Source organism: Wolffia australiana, chromosome 2 (assembly GCF_029677425.1).
Source record: "Wolffia australiana isolate 7733 chromosome 2, ASM2967742v1".
Classification (NCBI taxonomy): domain Eukaryota; kingdom Viridiplantae; phylum Streptophyta; class Magnoliopsida; order Alismatales; family Araceae; genus Wolffia; species Wolffia australiana.
Genome location: NC_135836.1, coordinates 17,536,637 through 17,554,609, shown reverse-complemented (window position 1 = coordinate 17,554,609; position 17,973 = coordinate 17,536,637). Strand labels below are relative to the sequence as shown.

General features: G+C 44.2%; 2 protein-coding genes and 1 pseudogene across 2 annotated transcripts; 2 read left to right on the top strand and 1 right to left on the bottom strand.

Annotated features, from left to right (window-relative positions):
* The first annotated feature begins 1,887 nt into the window (after positions 1–1,887).
* On the top strand, positions 1,888–2,699 carry LOC144717084 (Pentatricopeptide repeat (PPR) superfamily protein). The gene has a single exon (XM_078592409.1). It carries the CDS (start codon positions 1,933–1,935, stop codon positions 2,674–2,676), a length of 744 nt encoding a protein of 247 aa, XP_078448535.1. The 5' UTR covers positions 1,888–1,932; the 3' UTR covers positions 2,677–2,699.
* A 1,396-nt stretch (positions 2,700–4,095) lies between these two features.
* LOC144717083 (putative long-chain-alcohol O-fatty-acyltransferase 5 pseudogene) lies at positions 4,096–5,444 on the bottom strand (annotated as a pseudogene).
* Positions 5,445–12,940: 7,496 nt separating this feature from the next.
* Positions 12,941–15,888, top strand: LOC144717080 (putative metal-nicotianamine transporter YSL12). Its single transcript, XM_078592403.1, has 6 exons — positions 12,941–13,623; positions 13,706–13,869; positions 13,941–14,038; positions 14,140–14,274; positions 14,363–14,552; positions 14,633–15,888. Exons 1-6 carry the CDS (start codon positions 13,179–13,181, stop codon positions 15,725–15,727), a joined length of 2,127 nt encoding a protein of 708 aa, XP_078448529.1. The 5' UTR covers positions 12,941–13,178; the 3' UTR covers positions 15,728–15,888.
* The last annotated feature ends 2,085 nt before the right edge of the window (positions 15,889–17,973 follow it).

Here is a 17,973-nt window from a genome sequence, read left to right as displayed (position 1 = left end):
GAGAGAGAGCAGCAGCTGTGGCATTTGAAAGCCTTAAAAAAATCACACATAATCGCACATTCACACCGCACCCATTGCCGATGTACTGTAGAAGAAAAGCTTATGTATTCAAATTTCCCTTGTATAAATGCGTCTTATAGGCATTGGTGTGTATATCAAGGGAGGGACATCTTATAGCCTTTTTTTTTTACTGGTTTTTGGAATTTAATAAAAAAATAGATACTAAAAAATGAATTGAAAATGTCCATTATGCCAGCCATTCTATTCTGTTATGCCAGCCATCCCATTCTGTTAGGTCAGCCATCTCATTTTGTTATGCCAGCCGCACCATTACTCCAGCCAGTCCCCATCAAGAAAGAACTCTTAACTGATTCCCAACTTCAAACTCCGTATCATTAGTCTAATTCTATTGACGGTTTGGGGACAAATGAGAATTGGATGAAACTGCAATCATTGTAATGGAATACTAAGTGTACACCCATGAAGTCATGTTCCTTTTGTCACCTTTCAATTTCCTCTTAACCCCATGTAGACTCACTCAGGTGAAGGTTTGTTTTTTTTCTCCTGAACTTCCATGAAACCAAACCAATTTTTTTTGATTCATGAGCTTACCGAAAGTTCAGCACAGATTTCAGTACAAACTGAAAAAAAGACCAAAAAGCAAATCAATGTCTCAAGGGGGAAAACTATATTGTATACTATGCGCTTGCAAAGTCTGGGGACGTCACATTGGGAGATGAGACCCTTCCACTAAATAAACCACTAAAAAAAATTTAAAATTTAAATATATACAATAAAAACAAAAAAGGAAAATTACAGAGTCAAGAGCAGGAAGTATTTTCCCACTGACTCTAATCTTTAATAAGAAATCCCACAACCCCATCCATTCCTTGCTGTTGTGGTCTGCCATAGATTGCCACCACCTGCTGCCGCCTTTTTCCTCATGGAACTTTGATATAAACAGGTCTTGACGAAGTGTTCTTCGAGTTTGTAATGAATCCATGTCTAAAATGGTATCTTTACCTTCTAAGCCAATAGTTCAACTCCTTAAACTAATTATGCACATTCAAATTTGCCTTTGATTTTCCAACTTTGACCAAACTAAAATTTAAGTTTTACAAAACCATTCAATTTCACCTCTTTAAATAAACCATCATTCCCACAAAGAAACGCTTACTTATAACTTTTTAAATTTGCCTTTGATTTTTCAACTTTGACCAACTTAAAATCTAAGTTTTACAAAACCATTCAATTTTCACTCTCTAAATATACCATCATTCCAACAAAGAAACACTTCATTAACCCTTTAAACTTGACTTTTATTTTTCAAATTTGACTAAACTATTTTATTTTTTGGGCAAAAAACACGGTGCTCGATACGCCCAACCCTAAGGCTGTGCCCGCAGACTGATCCATCCATGCCTTGAACGCCACTCAGTGGTGTTTATTTATTAAATGTAGTGTTTATCAAAGTCTTTAGGCGTGGAGCGAGCGTACATGTCCCGATTACACACGGACCGTACTCACCCACCCCCATGGTGTTGGAAAGGAAAAAGGTACATGAGTGATATCTAGTAAAGGCGACAAGAAGAGCACCCATACCAGCCGGAGTATGTGCATAGACCATCATTCCCACAAAGAAGAAACACTTCATTTTACCCTTCAAACTTGACTTTGATTTTTCAAAATTTGACCAAACTAAAACTTAGGTTTTACCAAACCATTCAATTTCCACCTCTTTAAATAGACCATCATTCCCACAAAGAAACACTTAATCAACTCTTTAAACTTGACTTTGATTTTTCAACTTCGTCTAAATGAAACTTTCAAGTTTTACCAAACCATTCAATGTCAAACTCTTTAAATAATAAACCATTCAATTCTTGAAAAAGGCAGAGAAACGGGCCAAGAACTGAGCAGTGAGCAAGCAGTATGCTAGGGCGGACGATAACTTCCTCAGCGAGGAGAGGAGGCTGGGCGTGGAGGTCGATCTCGGCCATCCATGGCGGAGGAGAAGACCGCCATGGCCAAGCTTTCGCATCGACGGCTTCGAGCCCGAGCCTCTCCATCTGGCGGAGGAAGAAGGAGATGGGCAAGGAGGGGCTCTTCGTCGTCCATGAGCTCAAGCGTCTCCACCGCGCAAGCTCCGACGCCCACCGCCTGCAACACTTCCTCAAATCCAGCGTCTCCCGCCTTGTCCGCACCGACCTCCTCGCCGTCCTCGCCGAGCTCCAACGCCAGGACCTCGTCTTCCTCTCCTTGCAGATCTACGAGATCGTCCGAAAGGAGACTTGGTACCGCCCCGACATGTTCTTCAGTCGAGACATGCTTCTGATGCTGGCGAGGAACGGAGAGGAAGAGGCGGCGAGGCGGGTGTGGGCCGATTTGGTCGCGGAAGGGGTCCGATTCGATCAGCACACCTTTGGCGATCTTGTTAGAGCTTTCTTCGATGGGGATCTGCCAGGTTTCGCCATGGAAATCTACGCCCAGATGCGGGAATCGCCCGACCCGCCTCTTTCCTTGCCTTTCCGCGTCATCCTCAAGGGCTTGCTACGATTTCCCGAGCTCCGGCGCAAGGTGAAGGATGACTTTCTCCTGCTTTTCCCCGGCATGATCGTCTGCGATCCTCCGGATGATGAACAGTTCTGTTTTGAGCATGATCGAGATATCCGATGATAGAAATCCTCCTCTTTTCTTCCTGTCTCTGATCGTCGATTTCTCCCCAATATTTTAGACTAGTTTATGATATGCCAAATCCAATTTCTTCCTTCAAACATTCATGGAAGATCTTAAAAATCTTAGTCCGTCAACCACATCATCAGAGTCATCAAGAAACCCATACTTTCCGTAGAGAAGGTTGACTAGTCAATGAGGTCTGGTCAGGTTGTCTAGTCAATGTCAAAGTCAAAATATAAAATTTATTTTCATAATAATGTTAAATATACTCTACATCCAGGGGGTGCCCACAGATGGTCAAATATATGGCGTCTACACTTAGCTCAGTAGAAACCTCTCTATGAGTTGGATTTGATATTTTTAGAATTTTTTTAAAAATATTAAATGATATACTTTCGGTTTGGGTCCAGTTTGACCTTTGGACCTAAACCTGTTTGACAAACCAGTCCACCCTCAAATGGAGGACCTATGGTCCCAGTTCGGTCTGGTCAAACCGGCCCCTGTCCAAAATGTCCAACACTAGGTGCGACTGTAATATAGAAAAAAACATTTAAATGATAAAGAATCAAATAATATTGTACCATTCTCATACATCCCCTGGACATTTATTTTTAATAAAATATTTATTTGAGCAGCTCAGATTTTTTATCAGATTGTGACTTTGGTCAAACTAATACTATAGGATTTCTGATGCTGATTAGAAATAGTGTCTAATCAAGATCACTGATTAAGATCAGAGGCTGAATATATTTCAATCCTCATTAGACGTTATGACAAGAGGTTGTATTCTGATCAAAATGTGATATCGTCAGAGTTTACTTTGATACGAATGAAATTCATGTCACTGCCAACTTTTGATTAGTAAATTTCTTCATGATTAAATGCTGACTCTTTATTATATATTCCAATTAGAGTTCAATTCTGATCAGAAATGCACACTAATCAGAATCATATTTTAATAAGTGTGTCATTGGACTGGGATTTCCGATCAAGATAAGTTGGTGTTCAGATTCCACTCGCAATCCGAGGTTATGATCAAAGGTTCGATCATGATAAAAAACTGATCCTAACCAGAGTCAACTTTCGGTCATAGTCAAATTTTGATCAGAATTGAACCTGTCATCAGGGTTTGACCCTGAATGGAATTTATGGACGAGGATAGATATGGAAGTGGAGACGGATAGAGAACAATCATATAGGGAACTATGAATTATAATAATAGAGAGAAACATATGGATGAACATGTGCTTTCCCTGCCCATTACCATATCCTAGCAGCCTTGCATCTGCTCTTTAAGTTTTTTATGGTGATGGTCATCTATGTTCCTCCTCAGTAATTTCATTCAAACGCAATTGTAATTTCACTCAAGCCTCTGTCAGTTTTTTTCACTATGAATTCGCAAATATTTTGGGGCCATCCTTTCACTCTGCCCATACTTTAGGGCCTTACAACATTACATAGATACTAAACCAACATATAAATCCGCAAATACCAGAACCACACGGTCACCACTCCCCGGAATGAAAGAAGCCCCGCCAGAACATCACACACAGCAGTTCTCTTGATCAGCTCCTACTTTAATCAGAATAACCAGTATAATCTGATCTGATCAAACTTTCTTTAGAGACAAAGCCGACCGCCGAGTTTCCTTTCGGCAACTTCTCAATTCTTCACTCCCGAGTTTCCTGCTGACGGGTCACTGAGAAATGGAAACAAGGAGTTAACCAACGCTTGTGCCTCGCCGACGATCCACTCCTCCGCATCGCTGCGCAGTATCTGAGGCAAGAACAGCCACAAGCCCGTGGCCAAGACGAACCCAACAGTGAACACCGTAGCCAAGGCGTGGGGCAGCAGAGGAGTCCTCCTCCGCCGCTTCTTGGCGGCGATCTCCGCCGCCGTGCAAACCCCATGAAGCACGAAGAACGCAGTCACCTCCCCTGTCGGCGGCCGAAGAGTCAAGTAGTAGAACATAGCTTCATGCATGAGCCCAGAAACCAAGAACGCCGCCGCCCTCCCGCAATCGGATCCCCAGGCGGCCCTTACCGGGTCGTAAACCGCCGCCCGGAGGATCCGAGACACCGCCAGATTCCAACCCCGCGCCCAGAACTCCTGCAGCGACGAGCAGAGATACGGCGCCGAGAACTGCGGCTTCAGCGCCGCGCCCGCCGGCAACAGCGCCAGGCTGACAGCCGCCGCGCCCGTGAGCAACAAGTCCAGCGCCAGGTACAAGTGAAAGCAGTAGAAACAGAGGACTGCCACGCGGGGAAAGCGGGCTCGCCGCGCGTAGAGAGACACGATGAAGCCGAGGAGCAGACCCTTCACGGCGAAGACGAGAAGGGTCTTCGCTGAAGGCCTTCTCTTCGTCGTGGGGGAGATTTTCTCCACGGTGATGGGGAGGGCCGCGATGGCGATGAAGGACGGGAGAGAGAGGTAGCCTGTTACGTTGTGGTCGCAGAGAGGGCCGCGGTCGTAGGCGAAGAGGAGGAGTTTGAAGGCGGAGTTCCAGGCGAGGAAGAAGGCGCTGATGCCTCTCAAGTGGACGGTGGAGAAGGAGAAGGGGAGGAGAGAGAAGAGTGTTATCACGGGGAGGATGGTGAGCAGGCGGCGGTGTCCGGGTCGGAGGAGAGATGAGAGGGCGTGGCAGTAGGCGAGAGCCGCTGGAACGGCGAGGAGCCATACCCGGACGAGCTCTACCTCTTCCATGCTGGAGGGGAAAATTTATGGCTGACCCGGTCCTTAGTTTAATGAGAGACGGGTTGAGAGCAGATTGTTTAAATGCAACTGACCAGAACTGATGAAGACGAGCAGAGATGGTATATGATGGGGAAAGGGATTTTTCTGGTTTGGACTTTTGGTGGGAGTTTACACAGCATCTAGGCTAATCCCTTTTTGAGGACCCATCTTGCTGGAAGTGGGTTTCTGAATGATGACGTCTCTGGGGTGCCCCCAGCCATTCATTCCATTGTGACCTATACTTTTTTGCTATCCAGCTGTGCTGTGCAGATGACTTTTAGGAACCATGTACAGAGGGGGGGTACCATTATAAGACTGTAGTGTTTGACGTTTTAGTGTTATCTTAGATATCTGATGACATTATAAGATAGAGTTTGCTACAATACCCATATCTGATTATAAACTCTTACCACTGGATGTCGGATCTGACAGGTATCACATCTAAACCAGAATTTCCTTTCCCTTTTCCATTCATATGCCATACTTAAAAGAGTAGATGCAAGGCTGCTAGGATATGGTGATGCGCAGGGAATGCACAAGTTCTAGAAGACATGTTCATCCCTATGTATCTCTCTCTTCTGTTTGTTATATGATAATTCTCTCTATCAATGTTCTCTACCCGTCTCCACTTCCAGATGCATCTTCATCCATAAATTCCATTCAGGGCCAAACCCTGATAACAAGTTCAATTCTGATCAAAATTTGACTATGACCAAATGTTGACTCTGCTTGGAATCAGTTTTTTAATATTAGTCAAACCTTTGATCATAAGACAGTATCCATCTAGGAGTTGGTTTCATTTCAGTCTTTTGATCATCCATATTCCGGGCCATTGGACAGGATAGGACATGAATACAAACTACATCTGAAGTTCATCTCTGGTCCGCCCCAGCCATTCAATCCATTTGACCCATAATCATTTTCTATACAGCTGTTTCGGAGAGAGGAATTTAGAGATAATGTTGGTGGCACTAGAAAGATAGAGATCCAGACCATCCGCCAGAAAAATTGTCTTGACAAAAAAGTGACACAATCAAGATGAAAAGAGGGAAGGAACAAACAAAACTTAATCTACAGCCTTAAAGACTCATTGGCTTATTGATCCTTTTCCAGCTTCCTGAAAATATTGTATGTACACTGTCATTGCACAATAATGGATTAGCGTAGACTTTTTTAGCTTGATCACTCCACCAACATGGTTGGGTATGTATTCAAAAGATGGGATACAACAGGGGAGAGGGGTAGAGGAGACACTTAAATAGGTAAACCCTCTGCTCCTAGTTTCCTTAACCTACTTTGGAAGGCCAATATTACATTATCTTCGACCATTATACACATGCTCCCATTGTTTAAACTTAAGGAGTAACTAACCATTCCGAATTCCAAAAGCCCCTCACAAATTGGACCTTGTAACTTGATCTTAGGCCTTCTTCAATGGGATTGGCTGGTTTTCTCCTCTACATTTGCACCCTTATTTAACTATTTAGCTTTCCTAACCCTTGAATAATTATAAAGACAATGCAACTTAAGAATTAATGTACTTGAATGCATAAAATTTAAGAATTAAAGGTATCAATTGAGCTTAGTTTATTAAATCAATAAATTCAACAAATTAGACCCTAGTAAATTAATATTGATTTTTTTAGATTAACCCTAAATAAAAGTGACATTTACAAAACCATATTTATATGAGATAAATCAAAAGGATTCACCGGCTAGTAGCTATAGATCATGGATGATATCCTCAGCTCTTTTCCTCTTTTGATGATTTAAACTGCTGGCCCTAAATATTATGGTCTGTATTTCTTCAAGGGGTATTGGTATTTACATATAGTTTGGGCTACCTATGTTTCTTTGTTCCACTATTGTCCTGTCATGATTTTGGCTGCTATCATATATGTCTCTTCATCACTCTTTCTTATTTTGACGCTTTCTTGTCTTTTTCTCCTATGTAGAGGAAACTCATGGAAACTATGAGGAAAATCTGGTTCCCGCTGATTTCCTATTCTCCAGAGCTTACAAATGGCGAGCCCATCTTAATTGCATCAAACAGCTTCCCAGTGAAGGCCTTGAACTATGAACCGGCTGGCCATTCATTTCACTCGGTGGCGCTTAAACTCTCCGGCTTCTTGGATAACGGAGAGGGGGACTCCGGCGACGATCAAAGTGTATCATCAGAGGAAAAAAGCCAAGGACCCGCAACCCCAGCAGAATCATACACCAGTAAGGGCAAGAAGAAATCTGGAGCAGGGGACAAGCAGCAAGACCACTACTCCTTACTGGGCCTTGCCCATCTTCGGTTTCTGGCCACGGAAGAACAGATCAAAAAGAGTTACCGTGAGACAGCACTGAAGCACCACCCAGACAAGCAGTGGCCAAACTTCTGGCAGTGAATGCAGGGGGGGTAGAGGTTACCATCGCGACCACTTCCCTTGCCCCGACCGCGACCATCGCCATCCGAGCCGCGAGCGCGAGGTCGGGTCTCTGAGGAGAGGGCGGTCGAGTCAGTCGACAAGGGAGCGGGAACAGGGATAGCTGATCCCGGGGAGCTAACCCGTAAAGCGGTGGAGAAGGCCTCACCCAAGGTTGGCAGAGTGGCGGCACTCAGAATGTGGCCGCGGATCTGGGAACCAAGGGTGGGGTCAATGTCAGACATAAAAAGGCCAACTGCTATCTCCTCGCGGTAGCGACGCTGCACGGTGAGATCGGCCGTGTATGGCTGATAAATCTCAAGCTAGTTGAGTAGGGAGCGCAAGGTGGCATAAAAATCCTGAAGTGGACGAGCACCCTGACGAGCGCGAAACATCCCGTCCACAATCTCCACCGTCCGACCAATGTTGGACCGATACCCGTACATGCAGGCCCATTCGTCCCAAATGGCCTTAGACGGAGAGATGAGCTGCATTGGCTCGGCGATGACTGGAATGGCCATCTTCAGGAGCCAGGAGGTGACCGCCTGAACTTGAATGACCCAGGTGGAAAATCTGGGGTCTTCAAGAGAGGGCGGGGTCGTCGGTGAGGAACGAGATCCGGCCATGAATCTCAAGGAAGCGACAGAACCCCGCGGACCACGTAACGTAGTTGGTGCCATCAAGGAGGGTCGTCGGGCCTTGAAGGCCGGTGATGAAGCTGGGGGAAGAGATGTAGGGTTCCGGATGCATACCAGGAGATGGAGTTGTAGGTGGAAGCGACGAGGAGTCCGACGAACCATCTCGGTGCTCCATGAGAACCCGGAGTGGGGAAAAGGCAATGAAGTGACGCGGGCGGAACAGGAGGTGGCGCGTGCGGAGCAGAAGGCGGCGCCGCGCGGATCAGGTTGGCATCGCGCGGAGCATGTCGGCGCCGTGCGGAGCGGCGGCCGGATGAATCGGGCATGCGCGCGGTGCAGGGCGGCGCGCGCGGAGCAGCGGGGCAAGGCGGCGCGCACGGAGCGGCGGGGCAAGGCGGCGTGCGCGGAGCGGCGGGGCAAGGCGGCCGGAGGAGGAGGAGGCACGCACGCAAGTAGAGGGCGGCGGCCAGAGAAGAAGGAGGTGGTGGTGGAGCACCACCAAGATCAAGGATGACCTTGCTCTGATACCATGTGGAAATGGAAATGCAATCGTATATTTCGTTAGGTGAGGGGGTTCCTCCCTTATGTAGAGGAGAGAAACCCTAGAGAAGGAGAGAGAGTATTACAGGAATACCACACTAAGGGAGATATTCACTCACACAAAGTACTTCATTTTAGGTTTTAATTAGGACCTTTATTTGTATTCACATCCATTTTGTTTTATCCCTTTAAGGTGGGAACTCTTCCTCTAGATTTTCCATCAAATAGAGTGATTTAATATCTATCTTTGTATTATTGTACATATATCTTCTCACATTATTTATTATTATTTACATTAGAATATACCATTTTTTTCATGGCCATGATTCCACTGTAATCAATAGATATATGAACCATCATTATTTCATCAAAAATTCATTTTTCCTCTCATATTTTTTATTTCATAAAATATCATTCACTATTATACCATGAATTCATCATTAAATTTCATATTGTATAGACATTTACAAGTATATAGAATAATTATATCACTCGTACTATCGAAAAATGAAATTTTGACTGACTAGAGTTCTACCTTATAGATAGAGCAGAAAGACTAGTTGATGCCATAGCCTAAATATAAAATATCAAGTCTTCTCGTCAGTTTTACTTGGTGTTTTAATTTGATAAAATAGTCTAATATAATAATTCAGCATTTAAAGCTTCAGCACATTATTTATTAATGGCTTAATCTTGGTTACATATATTCATGTTCTTAAAAATTTTATTTTGATGCACATATGAATTGAATTAAAGCACGGAGAATATTATTTAGGAGGATCAATCAATGCGGTTGTTTTTATTTCCACTTTTATGAGAAGGAATGATAAGAAAGATTCGCTTTAGATTTCTACATTCAATGAATTAGTTTCTAGACATCAGAAAGAGGCACTACTAGGTATAATGCATAACAATTTTGAAATGAGCTGATTGCTCGGTGATTTTTTTATAAATGACCTAATCTCATCAAAATCCATAGGTGTTTGTTTAATTATCTAGAAAAAAATAATTTAAAAAATTCTGAAAATTACTAGATTAAGTCGATACAGTGAATTGACTTGTTGAAAATTTTGCATTATGTAATTAGTTTTTTCTATTTTTTCTCTCATCAAATTAGAATTCATAAATTAATATCAGAAACATCTATTGAATTCCTCAAAAAATAAATTACTGAGTAGAAAAATTTTAAATAAATCAAATTCACAGCAGACAAGCATCGAGATTCCATATACACATTTTTGGGCTATAGGAAGAAGTTATGTATGTATTTGTTTGCTAGTCTGCATGAGGTATGATGAATAAGACCAATAATTTCATTCCAAAGAAATTAACATTAATATTAATGAATTAAGGGCATCTACATAAACTTTTAGTTGTTTATTAAAAAATCTATGGCATTTAATCAACACATTCAGATGTTGATTGATTAGGCAATACCCTAATGATCCAATCTACCCAATTTTTTTCACAAACTTGGTATCTTGAAGAGACTTTTAAAAAATCAAACCATTAATAATTCATTAAAGATGCATGTTATAAAGAAATGGCTATAGAACTATCATCATTGACTCTCTTGCAGCTGAAAACTTCAACAAAACTTATGTTGTCCATATGAGTTCGAAGAGTAGTTTTTCCCCTGAAGTATAAAATTTATTTATAATAAGACGTTTTTATAAATTAACTAAATGATATAATGAGAACTATAGCGTACATACTAATTCAACTTTGGAGTCGAATTACTATATTCTACCTCAAAGTTTGAAAATCTAGACGTTTAACTTTATTTCCAGCCTTGTATTAAAGAAAAGGCTTAAGGCTGGACTGATATGCCACAGTCAGATTAACATCTATTGAATTCCTCATTAAATAAATTAGTAACCAGGAAAATTTTAAATCAATCAAATTCACATTAGACAAGCATTGAGATTCCATATGCACATTGTTGCGGTATAGAATGAAGTTATGTATGTATTTGGTAGCTAGTTTGCATGAGGTACGCTGAATAAGACCAATAATTTCATTCCGAAGAAATTAATAAAAATATTAATGAATTAAGGGTATCTGCATAAAATATTAGGTGTTTATTCATAAAACTGTGGCATTTGATCTAGACATTAAGATGCTGATCGATAGAAACAAGGCAATACCCTAATAATCCAATCTACTAAATTTTATTCACTAACTTGGTATCTTAAAGAGAGTCTAAAAAAATAATTCAATTTAAATTCATTAAAAAAGCATGTTATAAACAAATGGCTATCGAACCAACATCATTGACTCTTTTGTAGCTGAAAACTTCAACAATACTTACGTTGTCCACATGAAATAAAAGAGTTTTTTTCTCTGAAGTAAAATATTTATTTATAATAATTTTTTTTTATAAATTATCAAAATGACATTATGAAAATTTTATGGTACTTAAGAATTAAAATTTGCCGTTAAATTACTATATTCTATTTCAAGGTGACAAAATCTAGACATTTAACTTTATTTCCAGCCCTGTATCAAAGAAAAGGCTTAAGACTGGACTGACATGCCACAATCAGATTAAAAACAATTTCCTCGCCCAATGCTCTGTATCACTCTTTCAAGATCGTTCATAAAAAAATACTAGAATTTGTATTTATAGGTCTGAGAGCAGACCTTTCCTCAAGGAAGTTGCATTTTTAAACATTATAAAGTTTTAAAAAGTAGAATTCTGACAACGGGGATGTGACAATGGTTAGTTTTATAAAAAGTGAATTTTAGAAAATGTGTTTGGTCCATGATCTTCACTCATGTTTAGGGCGTGTCATGAAACGGATGGCTAACCTCATCAAGATATTTTATATTACTATCCAGAAATTTATATTTTCTATTTGAATATAAATATTTATTTGTCTTTGTCTTGCTTGCGCGGATGTCTTTACTCTTTGGACTTTTCAATCCACTGACACACCCCTCTGATTGATGTAATTCAGATTTTCGTATTTTTCAATGTCACCATCCTACCCATTTATGGATAAGATATCACAGCGCAATTCCTCAGAAATTAATTCATTCGAGTGCTTTCCATAGTTCATGCCTGTCCCTACAAATTGTACACTTGGATGATGTATCTTCGTCCACTCCCTCGGGTTTCACTACTGAAGGTAAAATGGGCGTTCATTTATTTTGCTTACCATCTTTTAACTTGGATATTTATACGTCATTCTCGCCGTTCCCAGTATTCATCCATGTATATCTATCTACCTAACATTCTCTTTATCAATGTACCGTCCAACCTTTTAGACAGTCATTGATGGCAACCCGTTCTAATTCGACAAGATTCAAGGCGCAGATGCACAATCGATCATGATCTATTTCCTACTGCGCACACAAAGAAATATTCTTATCTTTTCAAAGAACCACAGGTTAGAAAAGAGGAATACTCTATCCTTGCTGGCGTGCAAGGTTCTATCAGCTTACGTTCCATGGTTAAAGAGTGAAGAGGTTGACTAAAAACTCACGCTGGATTCGTCTTTCCCACAGTTTAAGACGCTGAGAGCGATATTTCCAAGGCCGCAGCTTTTCTTCGCCGCTATCGCTATCCCCGTTGGGGCCTCTTCAATGCGCTCACACAGCGATAAAGAAAAAAAAACATAGAATCTTGTGAACCATGTGGGCACGGATGACTGAAAGAGCGGTGAAAGATCTTCATCCATCTAAGGCGATAGGCGTTTCAGTCATGGTTCGTGTAGATGCGATATCGCCGTCATGACCTCAATAAGTCAAAACTTCGGCTTTGATCTTGCGTATTAGGTCCGCTGTCTCTGCTGGCTGAAGCAGGGCTGCCCTAATTTTAGAATCGCGTTCGCTACGCCGGTTCTCTCGCGAAGACCAGTTCTCCCGTTCTCTCTATCTCTCTCTCTCTTTTCTTTAATTGCCATTAACAGCAGGGAAGAGGGAGCTCGTGAGGAATTCGGTTTTTTTTTTCCTTTTGGTTTTTCTCGGAGGCATACAGTTGGGTCAAAGCGCGGGGCCGTTCTCTCGTGACGGAGAGTGCAAACCTGGTTAGAGCTGTTCCTTCGTCTTCCAGCGAGGCCTCCCACGTATAAATAACATAGTGAAGAAGGGCCTTCGCAGGCTCATCTCTCTCTCTTCTTCTTCTTCTTCTCCTTGTTTCTCTTCCTCTCCTTCTTGTTCCTGCAACTGGGCTCCCATGGCGGGGCGAGTTGAGCACGCGAGGCAGACGGGCTACGGAGAAGAGGAGATGGTGGACTTTCAGAGCGCCTCCATGAAGAAGAGGAACAGGAGAGAAGGAGGTTCAGAGTCCTTCGCGGGAGAAAACGGCGATAAGGAGTACTCTGTAGAGAGAGAGTTCGACGGGAAGCCAGTCCCGTCATGGCGACAGCAACTGACGTTTCGAGCCTTCGTCGTGAGCTTCTTCCTCGGGATCATGTTCAGTGTTATCGTGATGAAGCTCAACCTCACGACGGGAATCATACCTTCTCTGAACGTCTCCGCGGGGCTGCTCGGCTTCTTCTTCGTCAAGATCTGGACCAAAGCACTGGAGAAGACGGGCTTCCTCCGACAGCCGTTCACGCGCCAGGAGAACACCGTCATCCAGACCTGCGTCGTCGCATCGTCCGGGATCGCCTTCAGCGGTACGCCGCTGTTCTTTCTTGGCCAGTTGGCTTCGATCGATCTGATTTTTTCTTGGATTTTTTCTCTTTTGGGGTTCGACAGGGGGCTTCGGCAGCTATCTGTTCGGCATGAGCGAGACGATCGCGAAGCAAACCGCGGAGAAGAACGCGGCAGAGAACATCAAGAATCCCCAGCTTGGGTGGATGATAGGGTTTCTGTTCGTCGTCAGCTTCCTCGGCCTCTTCTCCTTGGTGCCCCTGAGAAAGGTAGAATAAAAAAAAGAAACTAAATCTATGTCGATTCTTGGGTTGATCAAGATTCCCCCTTATTGTTTCAGATCATGATCATCGATTACAAGTTGATATACCCCAGCGGCACGGCCACGGCTCACCTCATCAACAGCTTCCACACGCCGCAGGGCGCCAAGCTGGCCAAGTAAGTTCTCCGATCGATCAGAACAGATCAGATTAGATCAATAGTTGTACAGATTTAATGGGGACTGATCGATCGCGATACGGCGTCTTGTTTGAAAACAGGAAGCAGGTTTCGTTGCTGGGCAAGTTCTTCTCGTTCAGTTTCTTGTGGGGCTTCTTCCAATGGTTCTACACGGCCGGGGACGACTGCGGGTTCATCAATTTCCCATCTCTTGGCCTCCAGGCCTTCAAGAACAGGTACCAAAAAAACCCTCTACCCCGAATAAAAGCTTCGAGTGATCCCCATCAATGCCGAGAGAGTTGAGTAATCTCTCCTCAATCGCAGGTTCTACTTCGATTTCTCGGCGACCTACGTCGGAGTGGGGATGATCTGCCCATACCTGGTGAACATCTCCGTGCTTCTCGGCGGCATCCTCTCATGGGGGATCATGTGGCCATTGATTGAGGACAGAAAGGGAGATTGGTACCCGGCCGATGTCTCCCCGAGCAGTCTCCATGGCATCCAGGGATACCGAGTAAGCGAATTAACCGCGTTCACCTTCATTTCCATCCTTCTATCGGAATTTGAAACCTTAACATGGTATTTTTTCTTCAGGTTTTTGTAGCCATCGCGCTGATTCTCGGAGACGGGCTGTACAACTTCATCAAGGTGATGAGCAAGTCGGGGAAAGCCTTCATGGAGCAAGTGCGAAACAGGCAGAAGAGCGCACTCCCACTTACAGAAGACGGGCCGGGGCCGATAGTCAGCTTCGACGAGCGCCGTCGGGAGGAGCTCTTCCTCAAAGACCAGATCCCAACATGGCTAGCGTACGCGGGCTACGTGCTCGCCGCGGTCGTCTCTATCATCACTCTACCGCACATCTTCAAGCCGCTCAAGTGGTATTACGTGCTGGTAGCCTACGTCTTCGCGCCGGTGCTGGCCTTCTGCAACGCCTACGGCTGCGGTTTGACGGACTGGTCCTTAGCTTCGACATACGGCAAGCTAGCCATCTTCGTTATCGGCGCTTGGGCCGGCGCAGAGCAAGGCGGGGTTATCGCCGGGCTGGCTGCCTGCGGAGTTATGATGAGCATCGTCTCTACCGCCTCAGATCTCATGCAGGACTTCAAAACGGGGTATCTAACGTTGGCGTCGCCGAGGTCTATGTTCGTCAGCCAGGTGATCGGCACCGCGATGGGCTGCGTGATCTCTCCGTGCGTGTTCTGGCTATTCTACAAGGCCTTCGATCTCGGCGTGTCTGGAACGGAGTACCCCGCTCCGTTCGCCTTGGTGTATCGTAACATGGCGATTCTCGGCGTGGAGGGGTTCGGCTCGCTGCCCAAGCACTGCCTCACGCTCTGCTACGCCTTCTTCGCCGGTGGGATTCTGATAAACTTTGTGAGGGACGCCAGCGGGAAGAAGGTGGCGAGGTTTATTCCCATTCCGATGGCGATGGCGATACCGTTCTATCTCGGGTCGTACTTCGCCATTGATATGTGCGTGGGGAGCTTGATTTTGTTCGTCTGGGAGAGGACGAACAAGGCTAAGGCGGACGCCTTCGCGCCTGCGGTGGCATCTGGGCTGATCTGCGGGGACGGGATTTGGACTTTGCCGCAGTCTGTCTTGGCTCTCGCTAAGGTTAGGCCGCCCATTTGCATGAAGTTTCTTTCCAGGGCGGCCAACGCGAAGGTCGACTCGTTGCTGTCGTCGTGAAGAAAATTTCCTTTCTTTTTCTTCTTCTTTTCTATCTCTCTTGTAAATGTACTGCTTGTTACGGACTTACGGCCGTCAATCTCTCGGAAAACGGGGGAAAGTTGCGATTAAATGAATGACCTTCGGGGGGACGCGATCTCTGGAGATCGTAATTAAGGCTTTGTCCTGGCTCTGCGCGTCGCCTCTCATTTTGTTCCTTGCCTGGTTCGCGACGGTCCAGCGTCTAGTCCGCACATTCACGTCTTCCTCGGGAATCGCTATTCGCCTGCCTATTCGTTTCTCGTTCCTGCGTTCGGGTTCCACTGCCAGCTCTCTCTCTCCCTCTCTCTCAGTCTTCTATATCCTTCTCACGAGCACAGCCGATTTCCATGTTTTCTTTCCTCCATCTTCACCGGTTGCTGTTTTTTGCAAATGGGTTGGATCGCGCGGTTAGATTTTTCTCCTTTCGTTGGCTTGCTTTCATGCAGGCTCTGCTCTGGGCTTTCCTCGCGACGGAGACTTCCATCCTCCAAGTAATTTTCGTTTTTCAGTATCTTCGTACTATCGTCTTGTTTCCCTTCGACCGACGTTTGTTCTCCCTCTAGGGTTTCTCATCGTTTTTCTTCGATCTTTCAAATTTACGTCTCCGTTTGATCCACCCTTTGCGCTGGCGATTGTTGTTTTACATTTATTTCCTCAACTTCTTTTTCTTATTCTCTCTGGATCGTTTCTGATGAAAATCTCCGCAGAACGAGGAGAGAGATGCACAAAAGATGAAATATCTCTTCGTTTTCATCGATTTTCTTTCTTCGCGAGCGCCTTGTCCTTGTTTTTCTCCATCTCTTCTTCTCTCTCGATCATCTGCAAGGGTCCAGGCGACGGAGTTCTCAATTTCCGAACAAGCCAATCGAAGAACAAGACTGTGGGCATGCTTTTCCACGGCTTTCTTGAACGGTGCACTCCGGTGTCAGCCAGGCTTCTTCAGGCATGAACAAACTCAACGAGGCCGTCACAAGGCACGGAGCACCGCTCAAGAAAGCCATGGGAAGACATCTTCGCGTCTTATATTCAACGCCATGGCCGCTCTTAATTCTCTTCAAGCAGATTCATCCTCGCTCAAAGAGAAGAGGTGAATCGATCGCTCGCTCTCAACTTTCTTCTTTCATGGTATTCGCTGTTTTCACCCATCAAAGGTAAGATCGCTCGCTCCCTTTCATTCCAATTCGAAATTCTAACATTAAAACGAAGAAATCAGCAGGAATTGCAGTCCAGAGTCGGATGGATGTCAGTTCTTCCTACTCTGCTCTAGTTTAACCATTATCTGACGCAGGAAGAAGACGATAGACGAAGGAGAAGAAGGATGTGGCTCTCTCCTTCTGCATCTCTCCTCTTTTTCTTTTTTTTCTGCTCTCAGCAGAACAAGAACACGATGAAACCGAGTGTTCTCGAACTGATTTCCAATTTCAGCTTTCTTCCGTATGGGTAGTCGATTATCGTTTTGCCGAGGAGGGTTTGCTCAAAATTCTGGCGTAGGTTCGGTGGCTCAGCGAGAGGGGCAAAGAAGCATAGAAGAAGAAAGAACAGATCTCGACGCCGGCGAAAATTAAGGGGAGAGGATGCTGAATTAGTCGATCCTTCTCTACACGTGGGTCGGAAAAAAAATTCATCTTTAGAACCAATGAAAGAACTCTTCTGTTACGCGGTAGGTGTCCGTGCTTCCTGGTAAAAGGGTAGAGAGAGAGAGAGAGAGAGAGAGAGAGAGAGAGAGAGAGAGAGAGAGAGAGAGAGAGAGAGAGAGAGAGAGAGAGAGAGAGAGAGAGAGAGAGAGAGAGAGAGGAAGAGAGAGACAGAGAAAGAGAGAGAGAGAGAGAGAGAGAGAGAGAGAGAGAGAGAGAGAGAGAGAGAGAGAGAGAGAGAGAGAGACGCATGTGAATTAAAGTTTTTTGGAGGAATTGACCTTTGACTGAATTTTGAATGAATTTCTTGAACTATATACAAACGGAAGTATTATACATGTATATAAGCACGTGAAGGAAGGTTTGCTGGATGGATCGAACTTTGGTGCAAGGAGAGGTTGAAGAGCCAATAGTGATTTGTCTTAAACATACAGAAAATATGAGAGAGAGAGAGAGAAGTTGAATGCGCAATAAGGGGTTTAAGGAGGTCATAAGTGAATTATCATAAGCAAACAGAAGTATGAGAGAGAGAGAGAGGAAGAGAGAGAGATAGGTTGAATGCGGCCACGAGTGAATTGCCTTAAATTACAG

What these genes read in the sequence shown, in the direction of transcription:
- LOC144717084 (XM_078592409.1), top strand. Translation starts at nt 1,933, where the DNA reads ATGCTAGGGCGGACGATAACTTCCTCAGCGAGGAGAGGAGGCTGGGCG.
- LOC144717080 (XM_078592403.1), top strand. Translation starts at nt 13,179, where the DNA reads ATGGCGGGGCGAGTTGAGCACGCGAGGCAGACGGGCTACGGAGAAGAG. An exon ending in CCTTGGTGCCCCTGAGAAAG is followed by an intron (nt 13,870 to 13,940) that starts GTAGAATAAAAA and finishes TTATTGTTTCAG; the next exon opens with ATCATGATCATCGATTACAA. An exon ending in ATGGCATCCAGGGATACCGA is followed by an intron (nt 14,553 to 14,632) that starts GTAAGCGAATTA and finishes TTTTTTCTTCAG; the next exon opens with GTTTTTGTAGCCATCGCGCT.